Below are 27,462 nucleotides of genomic sequence, written 5' to 3' on the forward strand. Positions count from 1 at the left end.
ACCATAGACCCAACACTGCACCATAGACTCAACACTGCACCATAGACCCAACACTGCACCATAGACTCAACACTGCCCATAGACTCTATGGTGCAGTGTTGTCTTGTACCCATCTTGCCTTCTGCTGCCATTGTTCCACATCCTTTCGTCTTGTTCCACATCTTGCTGTTTCCCCTCCCCACTCTGTGCGGTCAACTCGTGCTGCTTGTTGCTGCCCGCTTGGCCGTTTCGCTTCGTGGAACTTCACCAGCGCTGCATGAGAGGGCCCCGTGCCAGCCTGACCATACTTCACCACGCCGGTCAGCCACAGAGGTACGGTGCTGTAGAAGGTGCAGTGTAGCCCTCTTGCAAGAAACCCACAGATTCATGTGGAGACCCATAGACCTATATAGAAACCTTTATACTGATATATTTATATAGAAACCTTTATACTAATATATGTTTATATATACTTATATATAAACATATACAGTAATAGACTTGTATAGAAACCTATACACTAATATACTTACATAGAAACCTTTAGATTAATAGACGTATATAGAAACCTTTATACTAATATACTTATATAGAAACCTTTATACTGATATGCTTATATAGAAACCTATACACTGATATACTTATATAGAAACCTTTATACTAATAGACTTATATAGAAACCTATACACTAATATACTTATATATAAACCTATACACTAATATACTTATATAGAAACCTATACACTAATATACTTATATATAAACCTATACACTAATATACTTATATAGAAACCTATACACTAATATACTTATATAGAAACCTATACACTAATATACTTATATATAAACCTATACACTAATATACTATAATCTATATATATAAAAAAGGGAAATTCGTGGATATGTTTGTCTGTTCGAGACGCAACATCAGCGTAAGACTAAAAGAACACCAAAGAAACATTAAATTATCTCAAACACAACTGTCGGCAGTGGCAGAGCATGCTTGTCAACAAGGACACTCAATTGATTTTGATAACGTTGAAGTGTCGTGTAGAACTAATTATTACTGGCCAAGACTAATTAGAGAATCCATTGAAATTGAGAGAAACAGAAATAACTTCAATCGCTCTGACAGCAGCTACAGGCTTAGTGCGGCCTAGAAGCATGTGGTTGGGTGTGCCCCCTAGCACGGCACAAGTGCCGTGGTGACGTCACCGCCACGTCGTGGTGACGTCACCGCCACGTCGTGGTGACGTCACCGCCACGTCGCGATGAATGGCGGTCGTCGTTGAGTGAATGGGTCCGGTGGTGGCGATGAGGCTGCAAGACGGGCGCCATGTTTGTTTCAGCTGCCTCGCCACGAGATCGAACGGCTCCTCAGATGGCTTCGCCACTTCCTGCACCTCCTCCTCCGCTCATCAAACAAGAGACTGATGATGAGGAGAGCCCAGCCGCTGGGATGAGTCCTGACCTGCCAGTGAAACGTGAAGACGCCGCCGCTGATAACGGCGACGATGAAGCAGCCGGTGAGATTGCTTGGCTTGTCTCTCTGTCACCGTCCGCTGGTTTGGACCAGGGGTGGTGCTATCATGAACCCCCTGAGACAGAGAGAGACACCCAGACCCAGGGCTTGAACCCAGCATCTCCGTGTCTCTGGCTTGGTCATCATGAACCCCCTGAGACAGAGAGAGAAACCCAGACCCAGGGCTTGAACCCAGCATCTCCGTGTCTCTGGCTTGGTCATCATGAACCCCGTGAGACAGAGAGAGAAACCCAGACCAAGGGCTTGAACCCAGCGTCTCAGTGTCTCTGGCTCAGTCATCATGAACCCCCTGAGACAGAGAGAGACACCCAGACCCAGGGCTTGAACCCAGCCTCTCAGTGTCTCTGGCTTGGTCATCATGAACCCCCTGAGACACAGAGAGACACCCAGACCCAGGGCTTGAACCCAGCATCTCAGTGTCTCTGGCTTGGTCATCATGAACCCCCTGAGACAGAGAGAGACACCCAGACTCAGGGCTTGAACCCAGCATCTCCGCAGCTCTGGCCCAGCTACCGTCTCCCTGAGCCTCTCGGTCTCCTCTCGTCCGTGCAGCAGCAGCAGCATGAGCGGCGGTGCAGCAGCAGCGGCAGCAGCAGTAGCGTGTGTGTGCGCGTGCAGCAGGAGCGGTCGTGAAGCAGGAGGAGGGTGAGGGTCGTCTGGGCCGCGAGATCGTGAGGACGCTGGTGAAGAGCGAGGTGGAGGAGGATGGTGATGATGGTGAGTGAGGCAGCGAGAGAATTTTACTTTTCGCAGCGAGGGCAGAAACCTTGACAAGATAATTCCAGAGGGGGCTTGATCATCCAGCCAAGCATCTTGTGTCTCTCTCCTCACCAGCTGCCCAAGCCGCCCATGTCTCTTCTCCCTCGCGCTCCGGACGCTGGTTAAGGCTCCCTCCCTCCCACCCTCCTTGAGCTGGCTCCACGCTTGAGCCATCGGTTGTGCAACTGAATCAATGTGGATCCCGCACGCCCCATGCCCCACGCCCCACGACCCACGATTCACTCTCTCACCCACAGCTCCAGACCTGAAGATCGTTAAGGTTGAAGAAGCGACCGAGATATCGGAAGAAGCGGCGACGGATTCCCGCGATGGGCATCTGGAAGCGCCGGACCAGAACTTCGTCGAGGTTGAGTTGTCCGAAGAGGAGGACATGGGTGGAGGTGAGAGTTCATACACAGAGAAACAAAGATCCCCCGTGTAGCCCCTAATGGGCTGTTGGGGCAAGTGCTGTTAGTGAGTAGCACTGTAGGAAGGCCGCCACGGCACACGAGGGGGTGGGGTGGCCATGCCTGTCCGCCTTTGTCTCTCTAGTGGCAATGTTTTCTACGCACCACACCAGGTTTTTTCGGTAAAGTCACGTAGGTAAAACAATCAATAAAATAAATGAAAACAACTCAATTAAATCACGACGTTTTGGAGGCAACACAAGCTTCCTTCATGTGTAAAAAAAAGCACAGCAAAATAACTGTAGCAAGAGTTACGTGTGATGAGACATTGTTACATAGGGTAGGAGGAGGGGGAGGAGCCAAGGAGGACAGGCGCAAGATGGGGGGGGGGGGGTAGTTGGGGGGTGGGTGGAGCCAGGAAGGTGAAGGTGGTACTACACGACAGGAGCCACGGATAGGGGGAGGGTGGACGCAGAGCAGGGGGAGAGTAGCGGTTGAGGTTTAACATGGTTAATCACATCTTTCCAATGATTTCTCAATTTGAGTCCATCTTCTCGATTGAAGTTTGTATATCTGACGGCGCTCAACGAGAAATGTTCTTACTTATCCACGTTAACGAGGCCGGCCCCGGCGATTCCGATATCCCGGAGGCTCGCAAGGTATCAGCCTCCCCCATGACGGAGCCATGCGCTGTGCGTTCCCCAAACCGTGCCGCGGCGGTGGCGGCGGCAGACGGAGCCGCCCCGAGGACCGAACCGCGGTCCGGGCGCCTCACAGCGCTGACGGCGGCCGGGGACGCCGCCGATGGCAGGCGTCACGTCTGCGCGCGGTGCGGCAAGCGGTTCGCCCGCGCGTACGCCCTCAAGACGCACGCGCGGACCCACACCGGGGAGCGTCCCCACGCCTGCGGCGAGTGCGGCAAGCGGTTCGGGACGCGGCACAACCTGGCGACGCACGTGCGCGTCCACACGGGCGAGAGGCCGCACGTCTGCGGAGTCTGCGGCCGCGCCTTCTCGCAGCTCGGCGACCTGCGGAAGCACGCGCGGACCCACACGGGCGAGCAGCCGTACACGTGCGGGGTCTGCGGCCGCGGCTTCGTCAAGCGCTTCGCGTTGAAGACGCACGCGCGGACACACGTCCCGGCCGCCGCCCGCCGCCGTCGCGAACGCGCGTCGGTCACACGTTGAAGTGGGCTCTCGGAAACAACAACAACACCGACAACTCGGGGAGAGGCGGCACGCCTGCCCCGAGTGCGGCAAGCGCTTCGCCCACCGCTACCTCCTGGAGATCCACGCGCTGAGCCACACGGGCGAGCGTCCGCACGTCTGCGGCGTCTGCAGCCGCGGCTTCGCGCGGCGCGGAGATCTTAGGAAGCACACGCAGACGCACGCGGCCGGCGGCGTGGAGAAGCCGCACGCGTGCGGGGACTGCAGCCGAGCCTTCTCCCACCGCTACCTCCTGGGGATCCACGCGCGCGTCCACACGGGCGAGCGGCCGCACGCGTGCGGGGTCTGCGGCCGCGCGTTCGCTCAGCGGAACGTCCTGAAGAGCCATGCGCTGACGCACACTGGCGAGCGGCCGCACGCCTGCGGCGAGTGCGGCCGCGCGTTCTCGCAGCGCTCCAACCTGGAGGCGCACGCTCGCGTCCACACGGGCGAGCGGCCCCACTGCCTGCTCCGAGTGCGGCCGGGGCTTCTCGCGCCGCTCCGACTCAGGAGGCACGCGCGGACGCACGGCGCGGGAGACACACGTCGGGACGCCGATGCCGCTTCCGCGCCCGGGAGCTGACCGGGCGTGCAAACGTTGGGGACCGCAGGATATCGGGCGATCGCAGGAGACGATTCTTCGCTGCTGCTGCCGCTGCCTTCCCACGCTCGTCTGCGCCTCTGTGGGACCGCTGGGCGCGTTGATAATTCTCCAGTGGTTTGGTCGGATGAGCTCGGCAGGGGTCGGACTTTGGAGGCGGCGGGGCCGCTGTACCGGGATGTTATCTCGCTCGCCCGGCATGCAGGAGGCCGTGGGGGTGGATCCCGACCCCTGACGTTTCTACCTCTCACTCCTTACCTCTCTATCTCCCTCACTCCCTCCCTACCGCCCTCCACTCCTTTGTTTCTTAAAACAATTTTTCGATCAGAAGAAACACAAAAAATGCTCAGTTAGGCGGCACTCGGCTTCGTTCATCATGTCGTTTTTTAAATAAAAGTTTGGCTTTCACGGCGTTTTTCTTTTTCATATAAACACGAAATATTACGCGTGTACCCCCTTTTCCCATGTAACAGAAACCCCGTCGTGGGCTGTGTTCACAGACACAACGTTCAGAAACACCTTTAAACACCCGTCAGTCGCATCACAGCACCCACTGCGGCCGAACGCGTTGAAAAGGATGGAACTCGCCCGTCAACTGAGCGGAGAGAAATTCCGCCAGAAACCACCAGGGCCTTAAACATGCGGCAGTGGCTGAATTAGGCTAATGCCCTCGATTGCACGTTGTCTGGCGCTACAGATCGCCAGTTTCGCATCGTTTGTGACTAAGTTCACGAAGCCCTCTTATAAATATTCATATTCTTAGGTTTTTTCGGTAAAGTTACGTAGGTAAAAAATTCAAGTTAATAAAAGTAATATAAAAATAAAATAAAAAATTCACGACGTTTCGGAGGCAACACAAGCTTCCGTCTTCAGGTGGAACCGTCACAGCACGATAGCTGTTTCAAGTGAGAGAAATTCCAAGAACACAGTCCTTGTATATATACTGGTTGAGGGTTGGAGAAGCCAAGGTAGGCACCTGGATATTATTATTTTTTTGTGAGGTTCGGTGCGGCTGAAGCACGCTGTTAGGAATGAGCCTTTGTTGTGTAAACTAGGTGTTGAGTGAGTGAGTGGGTGATGGGTGAGTGAGTGGATGGGTGAGTAGGTGAGTGAGTGAGTGGGTGATGGGTGAGTGGGTGAGTAGATGAGTGGGTGGGTGAGTGAGTGCAGCTGAAGCACGCTGTTAGGAATGAGCCTTTGTTGTGTAAACTAGGTGCGGCTGATGTGAAGGTGCGTGTAAATGGGACATAGCCTTTTGTTATGTAGAGGTGATGCGGCTGAAATCGCTGCCAGGAAATGAGTCTTTGTTGTGTAGAATGGTTGACTGAGTCTTTTGTTATGTAGAGGTGGTGCGGCTGAAATCGCTGCCAGGAATGCTCCAAATGTGTGTAGTTAAATCTTATAAACTTTGGGGTCTACATTCTCGCAATGTCCAAAATTAAGAATCGCGGGAGAGAAATTAAGCTTAAATGACACTAAGTAATTTTGTATCAATTTGAAAAAGTTAGTTGAGGCTTTGACAATATATGTAAACGATGCGCTTCTGTTTCATTCCAGCGTGGAATAAACATTCTGGCTTAATATTTGTGAAACATGCCCGAAAATGACGTGTGGTCATAGTTGTCACGTTAACCATAAAATAAAACATTTTTAAATACTTAAAAAAAAAACGCTTTAATGAAATGTACTGTCCGAGCTGCACCTCCCCCTGCCGCCTTCCCCCATGGCCCCTCCCCTCCTTCCACATGCCCCGCCCCTGGGCGTGGCTCCCCGAGGCTTGCCGTGACGTCAGGGACCACGTGGTGATTTACAGGCAACGTGAGTTTAGCGTCGACAATTAGAGCCGTTAAAAAGATCGTTTAAAAATATTTATTTTTAATTTCCAATGATAGAATATAGTATTGTCATCAGTATGACATACCTATACCACGTTTGCAGTCGATACATTGGGAATACGGTTGAAATTGAGTTACAAGATTTTTGGATACGACAACACATACAGTAAGTTAAATAAAAGTGTGTAAACAGTTTAAAATATGTGTTTTGGATTTTTTTAAATGATAAAATATCGTGTTGTCATCAGTATGACACACCTATACGAAGTTTGCAGTTGATAGCACATTGGGAAGTGTGTAAAAATTTAGTTGCAAGATTTCTTTTTTGAGGATACAACCGACGAAGTGAGTTAAATAAACGCGTGCAATAACAAGGACACTTCTGCCCTCCACGATGGCTGACCTTTGGGGTGTGTAGGGTTGTGCTTATGGTAGACCACTCGGAGGCCCGACTGTTAGGGGATGCCAGCTTTTATTTCCCGTGAGAGCCGACACCAGCCATCCAGTGCAGAGGGGCTAATCACCTGGAAAAAGACGGCTAACACATTCATATTCTTGGGTCTTTTGGCCGAACAAAAGCTGTTTAGGCATGCGGTGACTGGGCATGCGGGCTACATGACCCAGCCAACGCAGCCTTGCCTGCCGGAGGAGCTCACCGATGGGACTTTGTCCAGATCTTTCAAGGATTTGTGAGCTCTTCACACAATCCAGCCTGGTTAAACCCAGGATGGATTGTAGACAGGCCAGCCTAAATGTTTCTAACCGGCGAAAATGCTCCATTAGGGGGGTTTCACGTTTCGCAAGCGTAGAGAAAGGAGGGAATGACCGTGGCCGAGAAGACCCGAAGCTTCGTGCGGAGCGACAGACCAGGTAGCTTCCACACAGCATTACACAACCGATGAAAAAATAATGCCGCTCGACTGATTAGGAGTGGGACTTCTTGATATCAAACCGGAGCCGGTCATGAGCACACTGCCCAGGTATGGGAAACTCTCCACTCTCTCCACAACTGTCCCATCACCAATTGGGAGTTGTGGATGTGGAGTGTTCGATGGTACAAAATACCCAGGCAGGTGCTTAGTTTTGGTTGGGCTGATGGTAAGGCCCCATCTCTTAGTGGCAAGCTCCAGGTTCAGCAGCAGCCCCTCCAACTCCTCCTCTGAGTGAGCGGCAATTACCAGATCATTGGCATACATAACGTAGTTGACCGCACCCGGGCATTTGATCAGCCTCCCATTGTATCTGTACCAGATGGAAATTCCTCCGGTACAGCCATCAAAGGCTTCATGAACTAGTTGATTGAAAAAGGTGTTAAATAATGTGGAAGCCAGAGGACATCCCTGTCGCACCTCAGGGACTCCGAAAGCACAAAGAACAACCCAGAGCCCAGGCCTACTGATGGTATCATAGGCCTTGACCAGGTCAATAAAGCAGAAATGTAGGTCTTGTTGGAATTCCCTACACCTTTGCTGTAGCAGACGGACAGAAAATATGGCATCTGTGCAGGACCGCCCTTTCCTGCAACCACATTGGGGCTTCGCAAGCCTCTCCTCAGCGTGCCTAGCAAAGCGACGTTGAATAATCCTTTCCAGGACCTTTCCCGGCACACTGAGGAGTGAGATGACTTCTTCCAATATTTGAGACACCGCAGCCTAAGTTGGGTCATCCCCACTTTGTCCCACGATGTTTTCCATGCCGAGCGATTTCCCCTCCCCCAGGACTTCACAGAAATGCTCAGCAAATCTGTAAACCTGTTCCTGTGGGTCGGAGATTGGATCACCGTTTTTTCTCGTAAGGATGGTAATAGGTGTGGCGCTGCAGGTTACTTTTTTGATGGAGTTAAAGAGTGATTTGTGATCGCGGGCTATTGAGGCAGACTCCATCTCCTCAGCAACCTGTGACCACCACCCATCCTTGCAGCGCCTCATGGCTCTCCGAACCTCCAAGCGAAGGCTGCGGTAAGCCTCCTCATTCTCTGACGTGGGATGCTGTAGAAAATGAGAGTGGGCCTGTCGCTTTTTCTCAACCATCCTGAACACCTCCTCTATCAGCCAGGGTCTCTGGGGAGGTCTGAACCGTGTACCCAAAGCAGCCATTGCAGCTGCATGAGCCACAGTCCCAAACCTCACCCATTTCCCCTCAACATCTGGAGTGGGGACTATGCCAACCCCAGCCGCAAGCGATGATGAAATTCTCGCATGCAATTTTCATCAATTAGCTGAGACCAGGCCACCTTGGGTTTGAATGGGGTCCTGGATGTACACCCACCACCGGAGTGGAAGAATGGCAGGCGCATCTTACAGATGACTAGTCGATGGTAAGTGGGCAGATCAGCTCCACCATAGGTCCTGGTGTCAAGGACATGGGCCCGCATCTGCTGTTTTGTCACTACGTAGTCCAACAGATGTTCTTGCTTGGACCCGGCATACATCCATGATGTGTGGATGCGCCGATGCTGGAACAGCGTGTTGGTAATTACAAGCCTGCACAAAATCTAGCAGCCTCCTACCGTTGATATGAGCTGATCTGGCCCATGCCTTCCAATCACTCCAGACCAGGTGCCAGCATCATGACCAACTCGGGCATTGAAGTCGCCCAATAGGATGACTCTATCCCGAGGGGCCACTTTAGCGAGCACCTGTGACAGGAGGTCAAAGAAGGCATCTGACTCATTGGTCTTGCCTGCATCCCTCCACGGATGTTCGTCTTCGGTGGGGGCATAAGTAACCACAACCACCACTCCTCGCCTCCGGTTGATGTGAAAGCGAGCCCAAAGTAGCCTGGGTCTTACAGCTTCCCACACCTCACCACCACGCTTCCACGCCCCCTTCATTCTTTTGTCCAGACTGCCAAACAACCAGAGACCCACAGACTCGCCAGTCTCCTGCCCCGAGTGGAGGACTGTCCACCCCTCATGGTGGCAGGAGGCAGAGCCGGTCCACCAGACCTCCTGAATGCCACAGAGATCCAGGTGGTACAGGTCCAGCTCCCGACAGAGGAGTGGCAGCCTCTCCTCTGCAGTGAGCGTTCGAACATTCCACGTGACCATCCGTAGTGGCTTTTTGTTGTGTCTGGAAGAGCCCCGAGGGTAAAGATTCAATCTCCTGGCTCCGCCAAATGGGGTTTGGCCAGGAGACGTCAATGACGCTTGTCCCTCCGGGGCCTCCGGCACAAGCTTGCTAATTAAAATTTTCGGTCGTGGTTTAGTGGTAGTTAATTGAAGGTGGAGAAGTTACCAGCCCCTCGCACCCGTCCAGAGCCCCCATTTAGCCGCTGTGGCAGTCACAGACGCCATGAAGGGAGAGGCCAATCGAAATTGGCCCTCCCTCCCACAGCACTGTCCACGACAACGTTGTCCATCCGGCATCATGAGGTAGGGGGTTGTTATACCAGACAGACTCACCACAGAGACCCACAGACTCACCACACAGACACCCACAGACTCACCACACAGAGACCCACAGACTCATCACACACAGACCCACAGACTCACCACACAGAGACCCACAGACTCACCACACAGAGACCCATAGACCCATAGACTCACCACACAGAGACCCACAGACTCACCACACAGAGACCCACAGACTCACCACACAGAGACCCACAGACTCACCACGCAGATACCCACAGACTCACAACACAGAGACCCACAGACTTACCACACAGAGACCCACAGACTCACCACGCAGAGACCCACAGACTCACCACACAGAGACCCACAGACTCACCACACAGAGACCCACAGACTCACCACACATAGACCCACAGACTCACGCAGAGACCCACAGACTCACCACACAGAGACCCACAGACTCACCACACAGAGACCCACAGACTCACCACACAGATACCCATAGACTCACCACACAGAGACCCACAGACTCACCACACAGAGACCCACAGACTCACCACACAGAAACCCACAGACTCACCACACAGAGACCCACAGACTCACCACACAGAGACCCAGACTCACCACACACAGACTCACCACACAGAGACCCACAGACTCACCACACAGATACCCATAGACTCACCACACAGAGACCCACAGACTCACCACACAGAGACCCACAGACTCACCACACAGAAACCCACAGACTCACCACACAGAGACCCACAGACTCACCACACAGAGACCCAGACTCACCACACACAGACTCACAACACAGAGACCCAGACTCACCACACAGACCCACAGACTCACCACACAGAGACCCACAGACTCATGAGTAGACACCAGACTGACACAAGCGACAGAATTCCAACTTTGTTTTATTCATCAGCAGTGCCACCGTCACAAACAGTGCAGTACACGCAACAACTCACCAACAGCTACACAACAACTCAGTGGGTGAGTGAGTGGGTGAGTGAGTGGGTGGGTGGACGAGTGAGTGGATGAGTGGGTGGGTGAGTGAGTGGGTGAGTGGGTGAGTGAGTAGGTGAGTGGGTGAGTGAGTGGGTGAGTGAGTGGGTGAGTGAGTGGGTGAGTGAGTGGGTGGGTGGGTGAGTGGGTGGGTGAGTGGGTGAGTGAGTGGGTGGGTGGGTGGGTGAGTGAGTGAGTGAGTGGGTGAGTGAGTGGGTGGGTGAGTGGGTGAGTGAGTGGGTGAGTGAGTGGGTGAGTGAGTGGGTGAGTGGGTGAGGTGAGTGAGGTTCCTGTTTTTCTTTCTCGGGGCCAAGTCTCCAACATGAGCAGCAGGGGACAACATTACAAACCTCACCCACACGCAGACACAGAGAGACACGCACAGACACAGGGACACAGAGAGATACACACGCACACAGACACAAACACAGAGACATACACGGACAGACACAGAGACACACATAGAGACACAGAGAGACACACACACACACAGCTGGCACACACAGACACACAGCTGACACACACACATAGACACACACACAGAGAGACACGCACAGCTGAGACACACAGACACACACACAGAGACACAGAGAGACACACAGACACACACACAGACACACAGAGACACAGACACACACATAGACACAGAGACACACAGCTGACACACACAGCAGACACACACAGACACACACACACAGACACACAGCTGGCACACACAGACACAAAGATAAAAGATCAAATATCCCCCGTATAGCCTTAATAGACTGTAGGGGCAAGTGCTGTTAGCGAGCACCTATGAAGGCCGGCACGGCACACGAGGGGTGGGTGGCCAGCACCACGCCCGACCGCTTTTGTCTCCCCAGTGGCGATGTTTACACACCGCACCAGGTACCCATTTAAGGCTGAGTCGACCTAGGGGAGGCCCAGGACAGGTTCAGATAATCGTCACTGGTGTTGGCCGTGAGCGGGAATCAAACCCAGGTCGCCAGGTTCATAGCGCAGCGCGCTAACCACTACACTACCGCTCCCCATACACACAGACACACACACACAGACACACACACACAGACACACACAGACACACACACAGACACACACACACAGCCACACACACAGACACACACACACAGAGACACACACACAGACACACACACACACAGACACACACAGACACACAGACACACACACACAGACACACACACACAAACACACACACACAGACACACACACACAGACACACACACACAGAAACACACACAGACACACACAGGAAGCGTCCCCACGGGACTGTATCACTCGTCGCAGTCCTCCTCCTCGTTGTTGCGACGATGACGAGATGGAGGTGATGATGGAGGAGGGGGTAATGGTGGCGGCGGCGGCGGCGAAGATCCCCAAAGCCGTTTGGGGGGCCGCCCCTCCAACAAGGGGGGGCACAGCAGGCGGACGCAGTCGAGGCAGAACAGGGGGTGGATGTCCATGAGGGGGCCCAGTGCCATGCGCAGGATGCGCTGCGCGCTCCCCACGCTCACCTCCTCCACGTGCTCCACCTCCACGTGCTCCACCTCCTCGTGCTCCACCAGCCCCGCCACGTGGACAGCGTCCAGCATGCTCAGCAGGAAGTAGGAGTTGTCGTAGAGGGCAGCCGACCCCGTCTGCGGAGATCGGCTCGGTCAGTGTCGTCGCTCTGTCTGTCTCGATTTAAAGCTTTCGTGACTGCAGGGATTCATCTTCTTGGTTCTTTCGGTAAAGTCACGTAGAAGGGAAGTAATAAAATAATAAAAATAAAACATAAAATAATTCTCACGACGTTTCGGCCACAACACAAGCAGCCGTTCTCAGGTGAAGAACATGTCTGTCGGAAAGACAGCGTCTGAATGGGCCGACTGAGACGCTGTCTTTCCGACAGACCTGGTCTTCACCTGACGGCTGCTTGCGTTGTGGCCGAAACGTCGTGAGAATTGTATTTTATTATGTTTTACTTTTATTATTTTATTATTTCCCTTCTACGTGATGACTTTACCGAAAGAACCAAGAAGATCCGTCTGTCTCTCCGCTGTCCTGTCTACTCACCATGGTGAGTGCCCGTGCCGTGGTCTCGAGGTGGCGCAGGAGAGCAGCGGAGAGAATCTGGCGCAGCGACGCGGAGGGCGCGAAGAGGCGGAGGACGCAGTCGGCGAGGGAGTGCAGGCGGTCGAACTGCACGAACAGAGAGACACACAGAGAGACGCACAGAGGAGTGGTGGTCGTGGTTACTTATGCTCCCACCGAAGACGAACATCCGTGGAGGGATGCAGGCAAGGCCGATGAGTCAGATGCCTTCTATGACCTCCTGTCACAGGTGCTGGCTAAAGTGGCCCCTCGGGACTAGAGTCATCTTGTTGGGTGACTTCAATGCCCGAGTTGGTCACGATGCTGGCACCTGGTCTGGAGTGATTGGAAGGCATGGGCCAGATCAGCTCAATAACAACGGTAGGAGGCTGCTAGATTTCTGTGCAGCCCATGGGCTTGTATTTACCAACACGCTGTTCCAGCATTGGCACATCCACACAACATCATGGATGCATGCCAGGTCTAAGCAAGAACATCTGCTGGACTACATAGTGACGGAACAGCGGATGCGAGCCCATATCCTTGACACCAGGACCTACCGTGGAGCTGATCTGCCCTCTGACCATCGACTAGTCATCTATAAGATGCGCCTGCCATTCTTCCACTCCGGTGGTGGGTGTACACCCAGGACCCCATTCAACCCCTTAGTGGCATGGTCTCAGCTCGCTGGTGAAAGTTGCAAGCGAGAATTTCATCATCGCTTGCGGCTGGGGTTGGCATCGTCCCCCACTCCTGATGTCGAGGGGAAATGGGTGAGGTTTAGGACTGTGGCTCATGCAGCTGCAATGGCTGCTTTGGGTATATGGTCCAGCGACATGCCCAGTCTCATCATCTACAACATCCCACGTCAGTGAATGAGGAGGCCTACCGCAGCCTTCGCTCGGAGGTTCGGAGGGCCGTGAGGCGCTGCAAGGATGGGTGGTGGTCACGGGTTGCTGAGGAGATGAAGTCTGCCTCAATGGCCCACGATCACAAATCATTCTTTAACTCCATAAAAAAAGTAACCTGCAGCGCCACACCTATTACCATCATTAGGGGAAAGAACGGTGATCCAATCTCCTGACCCCCAGGAACAGGTTTGCAGATTTACTGAGCATTTCAATGAGGTCCTGGGGGAGGGGATGACACTGCTGAGGCTGCAGTATCTCAAATATTGAAAGAAGTCACCACCTGTGAGTGGCTGGCTGAGGTGCCATCTGTTTAGGAAGTACTGAAGGCGATCCAGAGTCTAAGCCCAGGAAAGGCACCGGGCAGAGATGATCTCCCAAGCGAAATGCTGAGGGAGGGTGGCATTTGCGCACAGACTGTCCCTACATGACATCATAACAACAGTCTGGACCACTGGATGGGTTCCGCAGGATTGGAAGGATGCCCTGGTGGTCCCCCCTCTTTAAGAAGGGGGACCGCACAGACTGTAACAACTACAGGGGCATCTCACTCCTCAGTGTGCCGGGAAAGGTCCATGGCAAAGATTATTCAACATCGCCTTGCTAGGCACGCTGAGGAGAGGCTTGCGGAGCCCTAATGCGATTTCAGGAAAGGGCGGTCCTGCACAGATGCCATATTTTGTCCGTCTGCTACAGCAGAGGTGTAGGGAATTCCAACAAGACCTACATCTCTGCTTTATGACCTGGTCAAAGCCTATGATACCATCAGTAGGCCTGGGCTCTGCATTGTTCTTCGTGCTTTTGGAGTCCCTGACCCTCTGCTCACGATCATTAAGGACCTTCATGATGGTGAGTGGGCCCGGGTAAAACTACGTGGCTGGGAGTCGGAGCCATTCTATATTCACCTTGGGGTGCGACAGGGATGTCCTCTGGCTCCCACATTATTTAACATCTATTTCGACCATGTAGTTCGTGAAGCCTTCAATAGCTGGGATGCTGATCGATGCCCGGGTTCGGTCAAGGGATGGCTCCCTATTGCTCAACCACGTTATGTATGCCGATGATCTGGTAGGTGCTGCTCACTCAGAGGAGTTGGAGACGCTGCTGCTGAACCTGGAGCTTGCCACGAAGAGGTGGGGCCTTACCATCAGCCCCACCAAAACTAAGCACCTGCCTGGGTATTTTGAACCATCGGACACTCCACCCCCACAACTCCCAATTGGTGATAGGGCAATTGTGGAGAGAGTGGAGAGTTTCCCATACCTGGACAGTGTGCTCATGACCTGCTCCGGTTTGACAGCAGAGGTCTCACTCCGTAGCAGTCGAGAGGCATTATTTCATCGGATGCGTAACGCTGTGTGGAAGCTACCTGGTCTGTCGCTCCGCACGAAGCTTCAGATCTTCTCGACCACAGTCATTCCCTCCCTTCTCTACACTTGCGAAACGTGGACCCCTCTAATAGAACATCATTCGCCGGTTAGAAACATTTAGGCTGGCCTGCCTACGATCCAGCTCACCGATGCACAAAGTCCCATCTGTGAGCTCCTCCGGCAGGCAAGGCTGCGTTGGCTGGGCCATGAAGCCCGCATGCCCATCCACCGCATGCCTAGACAGCTTTTGTTTGGCCGGATCGAGGGGGCTAAATGGGCGCGGCACGGGCTAGAGAAGAGATGGAGTGATGTGGTACAGGAGGACGTGGAGCTGAGTGGACTTGCCAATTGACTGGTACCAGCGGTGTCAAGATCGGCCTCTGTGGAGGAGGCTCGTGAAGGACGCTACTGGGAAGTTGGAGGCAGTCGCCCTCCAACAATAACGGAGGGCGGAGGAGCGACGCTCACAACAACGAGCGGAACGCCGGGTGGCTAAAGCACAGCAAGTTGGCACAGTAGGGGGCACAGCTGGTGCATCAGCCAGTCATCTCGGTCATCTCGGTCAGTCGACCCGTGGCACCTGCTGGGTCTGCCCCGTGACCTCCTGCCAGCGGGCGTTCGACACTTCACGTGGCCTCAAGGTGCACATGGCCTGGCACAAGCGTCGTGGTGACGTCACCGCCACTTAGTGGCAAATGGCGGTTGTTGTTGTTGTTGGTTGGTTGTGGTGGTAGTGGTGGTGGTGGCGGTGGAGAGCCGCATCCAGAATGGGAATCATTTGATCCTACGGCAGGAGGACTCCGGCGAGCTGTAAAGCTCCGTTGTTGTTGTGTAGTTGTGTTGTTGTGTAGTTGTTGTTGTTGTGTAGTTGCTGTTGTGTAGTTGTGTAGTTGTGTTGTTGTGTAGTTGTTGTTGTGTAGTTGTGTTGTTGTGTAGTTGTTGTTGTTGTGTAGTTGCTGTTGTGTAGTTGTGTTGTTGTGTAGTTGTGTTGTTGTGTAGTTGTTGTTGTGTAGTTGTGTAGTTGTGTTGTTGTGTAGTTGTGTTGTTGTGTAGTTGTTGTTGTGTAGTTGTGTAGTTGTTGTGTAGTTGTGTTGTTGTTGTGTAGTTGTTGTGTAGTTGTGTTGTTGTGTAGTTGTTGTTGTGTAGTTGTGTGTTGTGTAGTTGTTGTGTAGTTGTGTTGTGTAGTTGTGTTGTTGTGTAGTTGTTGTGTAGTTGTGTTGTGTGTAGTTGTTGTTGTTGTGTTTTGTTTGTAGTTGGTTGTTGTGTAGTTGTTGTTGTTAGTTGTTGTTGTGTAGTCGTGTTGTTGTGTAGTCGTTGTGTAGTTGTGTTGTTGTGTTGTTGTGTAGTTGTTTTGTGTAGTTGTTGTGTAGTTGTGTTGATGTGTAGTTGTTGTTGTTGTGTGTTGTTGTGTAGTTGTTGTGTAGTTGTGTTGTTGGTAGTGTTGTTGTGTAGTTGTGTTGTTGTGTAGTTGTTGTTGTGTAGTTGTGTTTGTTGTTGTGTAGTTGTTGTTGTGTTGTTGTGTTTGTTGTTGTGTTGTTGTTGTGTGTAGTTGTGTTGTGTAGTTGTTGTTGTGTAGTTGTGTGTGTAGTTGTTGTGTGTAGTTGTTGTTGTGTTGTGTTGTTGTGTAGTTGTTGTTGTGTAGTTGTTGTTGTTTGTGTGTTGTGTATGTGTTGTGTAGTTGTTGTTGTTTGTTGTTGTTGTGTAGTCGTTGTTGTTGTGTAGTTGTTGTTGTGAAGTTGTTGTTGTGAAGTTGTTGTTGTGTAGTTGTTGTTGTGAAGTTGTTGTTGTGTAGTTGTGGTTGTGTAGTTGTGTTGTTGTGAAGTTGTTGTTGTGTAGTTGTTGTTGTGTAGTTGTTGTTGTGTTGTTGTTGTGTAGTTGTTGTTGTGAAGTTGTTGTTGTGTAGTTGTGTTGTTGTGTAGTTGTGTTGTTGTGTAGTTGTTGTTGTGTAGTTGTTGTTGTGTAGTTGTGTTGTTGTGTAGTTGTTGTTGTGTAGTTGTTGTTGTGTAGTTGTTGTTGTTGTGTAGTTGTTGTTGTGTAGTTGTTGTTGTGTAGTTGTGTTGTTGTTTAACACGTAGGCTTTCGCGACCAATATTATTCATAATCAACGTTTTTGGGTTTAGATCGCGTTATTTATAAATGTGTCGTAACCCTCCACCACCCAATCTAGTATATAATTACAATAACCCCGCCCCTCAAATCGTTGCACCTGATGAGTTAATGATGACGTCACCCTACTGCTGCTCTATATAAGAACGGGAGACAGAGCAGAGCCTCACCATTCTGGCGAATTGCCCGATGATGCTGGATGCAATTACCAGCGAAACGTCGTGCTACTCAAATTGTAAATGTTGTGGTTTCACGCTTCAACACACCGGTGGGCTAAAGCAGTGAACTATTTGTCTTTTGTCAGCGTGACACTTTTTAAAATCCTTTATATTAAGTTCACTTGCTTGCTTGCGCGCTTACGACCGTGCAAGTCTTTCGGTCGTTTTTAACCCACTTCCCGTGATCCAATCGAGCTGACATTTTGCAACACAGACTCGTTGTGCGTGACAATTTCTTTTCGTGAAATTTTTTTTCCAAAATGTTACACTTTTTAGGCAATTTATTTATTTTATTACCAATTGCTTAATGGTGACAGGCAATCATCTGACCCATAGGTGGCAGCCATCTCAAGCCAGAGGACGAGAGGACTCTAGCCGCCCGTTTCAAAGACCAATGTGGGCTGGGTTGTGGCCCATTCAACACGCATATAAAGGATTTATAGTGAAAAACTTTGTTTTTACGGGTTAATTTTTTACTGATTGGCCGTGTCGGGTGGTGGAGGGTTACGACACATTTATAAATAACGCCATCTAAACCCAAACAACGTTGATTATGAATTGTGTTGTGTCGTATTATTGTTGTTTTTGACGACACAGCTGTCCGCCAGGGGGACACGGGCTCACAACGAGGCGCTCGTTTATGTCCGAGGCGACCTGCGGTGGGGAAGGGGGGAGGGAGGCCCCCGCACGCACCCTGTCCAGGCTGCAGTCGCTCACGATCTGCACGCAGGCGCGGTCCGCAAACTCCGCGGCGAAGGCTCTTCCACCTCCACCTCCTCCTCCTCGGTCTCCTCCTCTGCTTCCTCCTCTTCCTCCCTCACCTCTTCCTCCCTCACCTCCTCCTGTCTCTCTTTCTCCCCCTCCAATTCCTCCCTCACCCCTTCCTTCCCTCTCCTCCTCCTACCGCCTCTCCCAGCCGCGTGCCGGCCGCCCGCAGCGCCACCCTCAACGCCGCCAGCAGCGGTGCCCTGGACCCCGAATCCCACGGCCGGACCCGGGCACCCGGCCCCGACTCTGGGCGCGAGCCCAGGGCCCCGGGCTTGCCCCCGCCACGGGTGTCACCGGGGCCGTGAATCGTCAGCGTCGCAGAGCAGATGTGCCGCAGGTAGCGGGACCATCGCTCCTCCGCTCCCTCCTCCGCACGGTCGCTATGTCTACTCACGGTCGCCGCTGCGGCTTCTCCTCCTCGTCCGCCACCTCCATCACCACCTCCACCACCTCCACCACCACCTCCACCACCACCACATCCTCCTCCTCCACCACCTCCTCTTGTCAGGAGGAGGGATCGAAGACATTGCAAGGATTGGAGGCGGCTGGAATGATAGAGCCCTGGCGAGTGAGCGCCACCAACACCATCGCCATCATCGTCGTCGTCGTCGTTGTCGTCATCGCAGACATCATCCCCATCATCACTACCATCACCACCGTCAAGCCGATCGGTGATGTCGCCCTGGTGATGGCGATGGTGGTGTTGGTCGTGGTGACGTTGATGTCGTTGATGGGGGAGGACGCCGCTGACGTCATTGTTGACGTTGTTGACGTCGTCCTGGATGCTCGTCGTTGGTGTTTGAGCGGAGACCTGGCCAACTGGGGAACACATCACCATCATCATCATCACCATCATTATTACCATCATCATCACCATCATCATCACCATCATCACCATCATCACCATCATCAACATCACCATTATCACCATCATCAACATCATAACCATCAATATCACCAACACAACATCACCAATATCAACATCATCATTAACACATCAACATCATAAATACATCAACATCATCAACACATCACCATCATCAGCATCATCACCATCAACCCACAGACTCACACAGAGACCCATAGACTCACACAGAGACCTATAGACTCACACAGAGACCCACAGACTCACACGGATACCCACAGACTCACACAGAGACCCATAGACTCACACAGAGACCCATAGACTCACACAGAGACCCATAGACTCACACAGAGACCAATAGCCTCACACAGACATCCAGACTAACACAGAGACCCATAGACTCACACAGAGACCCATAGACTCACACAGAGACCCATAAACACACAGAGACCCATAGACTCACACAGAGACCCATAGACTCACACAGACTCACACGAAGACCCATAGACTCACACAGAGACCCATAGACTCACAAAGAGACCCATAAACTCACACAGAGACCCATAGACTCACACAGAGACCCATAGACTCACACAGACTCACACGGAGACCCATAGACTCACACAGAGAGACCCATAGACTCACACAGAGAGACCCATAAACTCACACAGAGAGACCCATAGACTCCGTGAGCCCGTGTCTCCGTGTGCCCGTGTCTCCGTGTCTCCCTGTCCCAGTGTCTCCCCGTGTCTCCGTGTCTCCCCGTGTCTCCCCGTGTCTCCCCGTGTCTCCCCGTGTCTACGTGCTCACGCTGTATCAGCTGAGACGGCTCCAGCTGCTGTCCCGGTCCCCACGCTCTGTCACCACGTCTCCCCGCGCGGCCTCCACCTCCTCCTCCACCTCCTCCTCCACCACCTCCTCCACCACCTCCTCCTCCACCTCCTCCTCCACCTCCTCCTCCACCACCTCCTCCACCTCCTCCTCCACCACCTCCTCCACCTCCTCCTCCACCTCCTCCTCCACCTCCTCCTCCACCACCTCCTCCACCTCCTCCTCCACCTCCGCACCGCCTCGCCGCGTCTTCGCCGAGCTCTATCCACTGCTGCAGCTCCCTCGCTCGCTCGACCGCCCGCCCGGGAGGAGCCCCCCGGATCACAAGCGACCGCCAAAGCCATAGAGAGCACGGGGGGCACGCACACTGGGGGGGGGGCTCTGTGGGGGAGACAGGGGGGGGGACGTTACACCACGTGACCCACACACCACGTTACAACAACAACAACCGCCATTCGCCAACTAAGTGGCGTTGATGTCACCACGACGCTTGTGCCAGGCCATGTGCACCTTGAGGCTACCACGTGAAGTGTCGAACGCCCGCTGGCAGGAGGTCACGGGACAGACCCAGCAGGTGCCACGGGTCGACTGACTGAGATGACCGAGATGACTGGCTGATGCACCACCTGTGCCCCCTACTGTGCCAACTTGCTGTGCTTTAGCCACCCGGCGCTCCGCTCGTTGTTGTGAGCGTCGCTCCTCCGCCCTCTGTTGTTGTTGGAGGGCGACTGCCTCCAACTGCCCAGTAGCGTCCTTCACGAGCCTCCTCCATCGGCAAGTCCACTCAGCTCCACATCCTCCTGTACCACATCACTCCATCTCTTCTCTAGCCCGTGCCACGCCCGTTTAGCCCCCTTGATCCGGCTGAACAAAAGCTGGTTAGGCATGCGGTTGACTGGGCATGCGGGCTCCATGATCCAGCCAACGCAGCCTTGCCTGCAGGAGCTCACCGATGGGACTTTGTGTGAGTCTATGGGTCTCTGTGTCAATAAAGCAAAGATGTAGGTCTTGTTGGAATTCCCTACACCTCTGCTGTAGCAGACGGACAGAAAATATGGCATCCGTGTAGGACCACCCTTTCCTGAAACCGCATTGGGGCTCCGTAAGCCTCTCCTCAGCGTGCCTAGCAAGGCGATGTTGAATAATCCTTGCCAGGACCTTTCCCGGCACACTGAGGAGTGAGATGCCCTGTAGTTGTTACAGTCTGTGCGCTCCCCCTTCTTAAAAGGGGGACCAACAGGGCATCCTTCCAGTCCTGCGGAACCCGTCCAGTGGTCCAGACTGTTGCTATGATGTTATGTAGGGCAGTCTGTGCACAAACGCCACCCTCCCTCAGCATTTCACTTGGGAGATCATCTCTGCCCGGTGCCTTTCCTGGTCTCAGACTCCGGATCGCCTTCAGTACTTCCTCAACAGATGGCACCTCAGCCATCCACTCACAGGGGGTGACTTCTCTCAATATTTGAGACACCGTAGCCTCAGCAGGGTCATCCCCACTTTGTCCCACGATGTTTTCCATGCCGAGGGATTTCCCCTTCCCCAGGACCTCACAGAAATGCTCAGCATATCTGCAAACCTGTTCTTGGGGGTCGGAGATTGGATCACCATTCCTAACCCTAATGATGGTAATAGGTGTGGCGCTGCAGGTTACTTTTTTTATGGAATTAAAGAGCGATTTGTGATCGCGGGCCACTGAGGCTGACTCCATTTCCTCAGCAACCTCATCGGCCTTGGCTGCATCCCTCCCTGGATGTTCGTCTTCGTTAGGGGCATAAGTAACCACGACCACCACTCCTCGCCTCTGGTTGATAGGAAGGCGAGCCCAAAGTAGCCTGGGGCTTACAGCTTCCCACACCTCACCGCCACGCTCCCACGCCCCCTTCGTTCTTTTGTCCAGAAGAAGAGCCACTCCCTGTTGTTTGGCAGCCTCCTTCCCCGAGTGGAGGACTGTCCACCCCTCATGGTGGCAGGAGCCAGAGCCGGACCACCGGACCTGCTGAATACCGCAGAGATCCAGGCGGTACCGGTCCAGCTCCCGACAGAGGAGTGGCAGCCTCTCCTCCGCAGTGAGCGTTCGAACATTCCACGCGGCCACACGAAGTGATTGTGTTGTTTCTGGTGGAGCCCTGAGGGTAAAGATTCAATCTCCTGGCTCCGCCAAATGGGGTTTGGCCAGGAGACGTCATAGACGCCTGTCCCCCCGGGGCCTCCGGCACAAGCTTATCAATTAAAATTTGGCGTCGTGGTTTAACGGTAAGTTAATTGAAGGTGGAGGGGTTACCAGCCCCTCGCACCCGTCCAGAGCCCCCATTTAGCCGCTGTGGTGGCTACACACACCACGTGACACACACACCACGTGACACATCACGTGACCCACACACCACGTGACCCACACGCCACGTGACACACACTCCACGTGACACACACACCACGTGACACACACACCACGTGACCCACACGTGACACACACGTGACACACACACCACGTGACCCACGCACCACGTCACACACACACCACGTGACACACACACCACGTGACACACACGTGACACACACACCACGTGACCCACGCACCACGTCACACACACACCACGTGACACACACACACCACGTGACCCACACACCACGTGACACACACAACACGTGACCCACGCTCCACGTCACACACACACCACGTGACACACACACACCACGTGACCCACACACCACGTGACACACACACCACGTGACACACACACCACGTGACACACACACCACGTGACCCACGCTCCACGTCACACACACACCACGTGACACACACACACCACGTGACCCACACACCACGTGACACACACACCACGTGACACACACACCACGTGACACACACACCACGTGAAACACACCACGTGACCCACACACCACGTGACACACACCACGTGACCTACCTCGATTCCATGGCGCGCGCTACTTCTCCTGGCCTCGAGAGCTGCCGTAAACCGTGTGTTTTGGTGTGTTTTACGACACCAGCTGTAATTTTACGTCACTCGACGTAAACACAGGTTCACTGCCGCAAAGCCGAAGGTTGTTTTTTACGACACCAGCAGTCGTTTTACGACACCTAACGTAAATCTGCCGTAAAGCATAGTGTTGTGTTTTACGACACCCTCAGTCACTTTTACGCCACTTGACGAGGACACGATTTTACGACACCTGCCGTAAATCTTAGAGTTGTGTTTTACGACACCTGCCGTAACCCCCTCCCCTACCGTTGTGTTTTACGACACCCGCCACAACTATTTTTACGACACCTGCCGTAAGGTAAACTGATCTCTGTGACTGAACGTTCCTTCAGTGCGGTGATCAATCAATAATGAATCTATAACAGCTCCATCGTTAATCTATAATTAATCTATAACAGATCTATACTTAATCTATAGCTACGGCGGAGCAGATCAGCGGGCATCTTACGGCTGGTAGCAAACGAAACCACCGCCTTAGAGCAGGATGTTCGTAAGTCGAGGACCGTATGTAGCGTAATATGTAAGATATTTTTAAAAATAAATGTAAAACAGATCTATAGTTAAGATGTAAGGGTGTTTAGATGATTAGCTGTGAACGTCGAACGCAGCCGTTCGCCCGCGGTAGCTACACGACGGAGCAATTCTATGGGTAGCAACGCGTTCGTAAGTCGAGGACCGCATACCCTTTTTAAATCCTTTATATTAAGTTCACTTGCTTGCGTGCTTGCGCGCTTACGACCGTGCAAATCTTTCGGTCGTTTTTTAACCCACTTCCCGTGATCCAATCGAGCTGACATTTTGCACACAGACTCTTTGTGCGAGACAATTAATGTTCGTGAATTTTTTTTCTTCCAAAATTTTACACTGTTTAGGGAAAACAAATTAAATATTTAATTACCAATTGCTTAATACTGCAGACAATCATCTGACCCATAGGTGGCAGCCATCTCAAGCCAGAGGACGAGAGGACTCTAGCCGCCACGCATATAAAGGATTTATAGTGAAAAACTTTGTTTTTACGGGTTTACTTATTTAATATTTAAGCTAATTTAGATGATTTGGCTTGCGGCTTATTGAACGTCCGCGGCCTTGAGCCGCCTCCGTCGAGAGCGGCCGAAAGCTCGCGGCAGCTACGACGGAGCAGATCGGCTTAAAATAAAACAAGTATAACCCGTAAAAACAAAGTTTTTCACTATAAATCCTTTATATGCATGGCGGCTAGAGTCCTCTCGTCCTCTGGCTTGAGATGGCTGCCACCTATGGGTCAGATGATTGTCTGCCAGTATTAAGCAATTGGTAATTAAATATTTAATTTGTTTTCCCTAAAAAGTGTAAAATTTTTTAACAAATTTTTCACGAACATTAATTGTCTCGCACAACGAGTCTGTGTGCAAAATGTCAGCTCGATTGGATCACGGGAAGTGGGTTAAAACACGACAGAAAGATTTGCACGGTCGTAAGCAAGCAAGCAAGCGAACTTAATATAAAGGATTTAAAAAGCCGCCGCGTGCGTAAGTCGGGGTGTCCGTAAGTCGGGGTGTCCGTAAGTCCGGGTGTCCATATGTCGATGACGCTCGTAAGTTTGGGGTGTTCTTACGTCGGGGGGATTCGAGATACGTAAAGTGAAGTGAAAGTTTGACTTGAAACTGGTGATGTTGGCGCGGTCTCGACCTTTCGACGTCTCCATCAGCAGTGCTCTCTCTGTCGGTGTGGTGGGGTTGGTGGGCCGCGTGGAGAGCAGAGCGCCAGCCATGTGCGTGGGCTGCGTCGTGACGGCGTTCCCCGCCCGGGGCTCCACCTGCCTGGAGACCGGCGCTTTCCTCCTCAACTTTGCCGCCTGCGCCGCCTGCAGGCGCCGCGACGCCGTCGACGCCAGCGGACGGCAGGTGCGGCGGCCCGGGGGCGGTGGCCGACCGCGGCGGCGGCGGCGCAGTGGGGCGAGCCGGTGCCGTGACCGCTGGTGGCGGTGGTGGTGGGGTGGTGGTGATGGTGGTGGTGGAGGAGGTGACAGTGGTGGCAGTGTTGATGGTGGCGTTGATGGTGGTGGTGGCGGTGGCGGCGTTGATGGTGGCGGTGGTGGCGTTGATGGTGGTGGTGATGGTGGTGGTGGCAGTGGTGGTGAAGGCGTTGATGGTGGTGGTGGCGGTGGTGGCGTTGATGGTGGTGGTGGTGCCGGTGGCGGTGGCAGTGTTGATGGTGGCGGTGGCGGCGTTGATGGTGGTGGTGGCAGTGGCGGTGGTGGCGAGCGGCGCACGCGAGAGGCGCGGGAGGGAAGCAATGACAGCGACGATAGCGACGACGATGAAGACGACGATGAAGATGACAACGACGAAGACGACGACGACGATGACGACGAGGAGGAGGAGGTGGTGACGTACGAGCACGTGTGCGCGGCGTGCGGCCACGCGGTGGCCACGCACGAGTTCACGTGCGCGCTGTCCGGGGGCTACCGGGCGTACGCCATGCACTGCCTGCTGTGCGGGCGTGCCGAGCGGGAGGTCAGCGTGCTGCCACACGACCCACGCTGGGCACTCGCTACGTTCTGAGGCACGCGCGCCACGGATTGAATGAGGGGTTGGTGGGCCGATTGACTGATTGATGAGCTGAGTGATAAACTAATTGATGGACTGATTGATGGACTGATTGATAAACAAATTGATGAACAAATTGATGGATGCATGCACTGATTGATTAATGGACGGATTGATGGACAGATTGATTGACTGATTGATGGGTTGAGTGATAAACTGATTGATGGACTGTTTGATAAACAAATTGATGAACAAATTGATGGATGCATGCACTGATTCATGGACTGATTCATGGACAGATTGACTGATGGGCTGAGTGATAAACTAATTGATGGACTGATTGATGAACACATTGATGGATGCATGCACTGATTGTGTAATGGACGGATTGATGGACAGATTGATTGACTGATTGATGAGCTGAGTAATAAACTAATTGATGGACTGATTGATGGACTAATCTTAATTTGAAGCTTTCGTGACTGCAGGAATCCATACTCTCTGGTTCTTTCGGTAAAGTCACGTAGCTAGAAAAAATAATAAAAGATCACGACGTTTCGATCGCAACACAAGCGTCCATCATCAGGTGAGAAAGAATGATCTGCTGTTGTGGCTTTATATAGGCACGGCGGGGAGGGGTTTTGTAAAGTCTGACTGCAGGAGTTTGATGAACAAATTGATGGATGTATGTGTAGTGACTCAACCTGGAGACAGTAAGACTTGGAGGCACTTCTTTTTTATTAACAAGCACCATCGGGGTAACACACAACACCCTACGTGGGTGCACACTATGATTATTATTAAGACCGTCTATTGTCAGCGGCACTACTAAGGTAGAACAGTTGGTAGGCCGTTTGACTAACAGCGCCCCGGGATGGTGAAGACGGACACGACGGCGAGGAGATGGCGACGACGGTGGACTTGAGCAGCACGATGAGGATCCCGCTTCCAGCGACAGCCCCGAGCTCCCGTTCAGGGCCCCCTTTTAGACTCCCAGCGCGGCCTTGCTCCGCCCCGACCACACCCCCTTTCTGGAACCTACTGGCGGGTTGCCGGGGCTCCCTGATGGGCCCATTCTATGAACTTTCCCCAAGATGCCCCCCTCTCGTATATACCCTGGCCTGCTGGTGTGAGTACTGCCGTTCACCGCAGTTACCTCTTTTCCGCCAGCAGCCAGCGCTATACGCCTACATATGCACTGATTGATTAATGGACGGATTGATGGACAGATTGATTGACTGATGGCCTGAGTGATAAACTAATTGATGGACTGTTTGGAAAACGAATTGATGGATGTATGTATGCACTGATTAATGGACAGATTGATGGATGGATAGTTGTGTTGAATGGTGAATGGATTGATGGATGTGGTTGGTTTACGTGTTTTTGTTATAGTTTGGTGGTCGTATTGCCCAATAAAATTCACACTCCTGGGCGCTCAAGGTCTGGATGTCCTCTGTCTCTGCGTTTTCGTCCCTCTCCCTCGCTGCGTCCCTCGCAAATTAATTTTCTCAAAGACGAAACGTTACAGATTTGTTTTATTCGTTCATATACCCCACCACTCCCACCACCACTCCTCCGCACACGCCAAAGAATTCACCCCTTCTACCAGTGCCGAATGATCCTAGTAACAAAAGTAGCAAATGCTACGGACCCCGGCACTTTCAAGGGAGTCCGCGCTAAAAGCTTACAAGCAATCAAATCCGGTTCAGTGATTCTGCACTTGCTCTATTACTATAGTACTATACCACCCTTCAACTTTTATGAACGACTGGATGTTTAAGGATTGCGATTTGTCGTATTGTAATAAAGCTCGTTGAGGCGACTTCTGGAATCCGTCTTTTATTCAACTTGTATTACAGCTTTCCTTCACGCTGCTGACAGGCAGCATGAGAGGGACAGATAGAGAGACGCACTGCCACGTGGCAACCCGGAGCCCCGCTCCTGCGTGGCCCCCTTCCTCTGTTCGTTCCCGTTCTGACCACGTGTCGTCCGTCTCCACCCCTATTTAATACCCGGGTCACGTGGTACGTTTCCACCAATCCTGGTTAGCCTCTGGAATATTCCAGAGGCTCCCGGG

The 27,462-nt window shown here is 52.7% G+C and overlaps 2 protein-coding genes across 5 annotated transcripts; both read left to right on the forward strand.

Moving 5' to 3' along the window:
• Window positions 1-1,438: 1,438 nt before the first annotated feature.
• LOC133360635 (zinc finger protein 696-like) lies at window positions 1,439-6,289 on the forward strand. The gene is made up of 4 exons (XM_061579432.1): window positions 1,439-1,505; window positions 2,539-2,682; window positions 3,421-3,760; window positions 3,807-6,289. Exons 1-4 carry the CDS (start codon window positions 1,439-1,441, stop codon window positions 4,474-4,476), a joined length of 1,221 nt encoding a protein of 406 aa, XP_061435416.1. The 3' UTR covers window positions 4,477-6,289.
• CHURC1 (churchill domain containing 1) lies at window positions 2,571-27,207 on the forward strand. Of its 4 annotated transcripts, XM_061579640.1 has the most exons (3): window positions 2,571-2,682; window positions 18,305-18,493; window positions 24,593-27,207. In XM_061579640.1, exons 2-3 carry the CDS (start codon window positions 18,483-18,485, stop codon window positions 25,395-25,397), a joined length of 816 nt encoding a protein of 271 aa, XP_061435624.1. In that variant the 5' UTR covers window positions 2,571-2,682; window positions 18,305-18,482; the 3' UTR covers window positions 25,398-27,207. The 4 variants fall into 4 exon arrangements, with proteins under 4 accessions (XP_061435624.1, XP_061435626.1, XP_061435628.1 ...); XM_061579642.1 differs by lacking the exons at window positions 2,571-2,682; window positions 18,305-18,493 and adding an exon at window positions 22,786-22,839; XM_061579644.1 differs by lacking the exons at window positions 2,571-2,682; window positions 18,305-18,493 and adding an exon at window positions 23,074-23,149.
• Window positions 27,208-27,462: the final 255 nt, after the last annotated feature.

The sequence above is a fragment of the Lethenteron reissneri genome, chromosome 69 (genome assembly GCF_015708825.2).
Source record: "Lethenteron reissneri isolate LAM-NWPU_2019-01 chromosome 69, ASM1570882v1, whole genome shotgun sequence".
Lineage (NCBI taxonomy): Eukaryota > Metazoa > Chordata > Hyperoartia > Petromyzontiformes > Petromyzontidae > Lethenteron > Lethenteron reissneri.

Bases quoted from the DNA above. Each gene is read 5' to 3' on its own strand.
- LOC133360635 (XM_061579432.1), top strand. From the start codon at position 1,439: ATGAGTCCTGACCTGCCAGTGAAACGTGAAGACGCCGCCGCTGATAAC. The intron at 1,506-2,538 runs GTGAGATTGCTT...TCTCACCCACAG, and splicing joins CGGCGACGATGAAGCAGCCG to CTCCAGACCTGAAGATCGTT. The intron at 3,761-3,806 runs GTGCGGGGTCTG...TTCGCGTTGAAG, and splicing joins ACGGGCGAGCAGCCGTACAC to ACGCACGCGCGGACACACGT.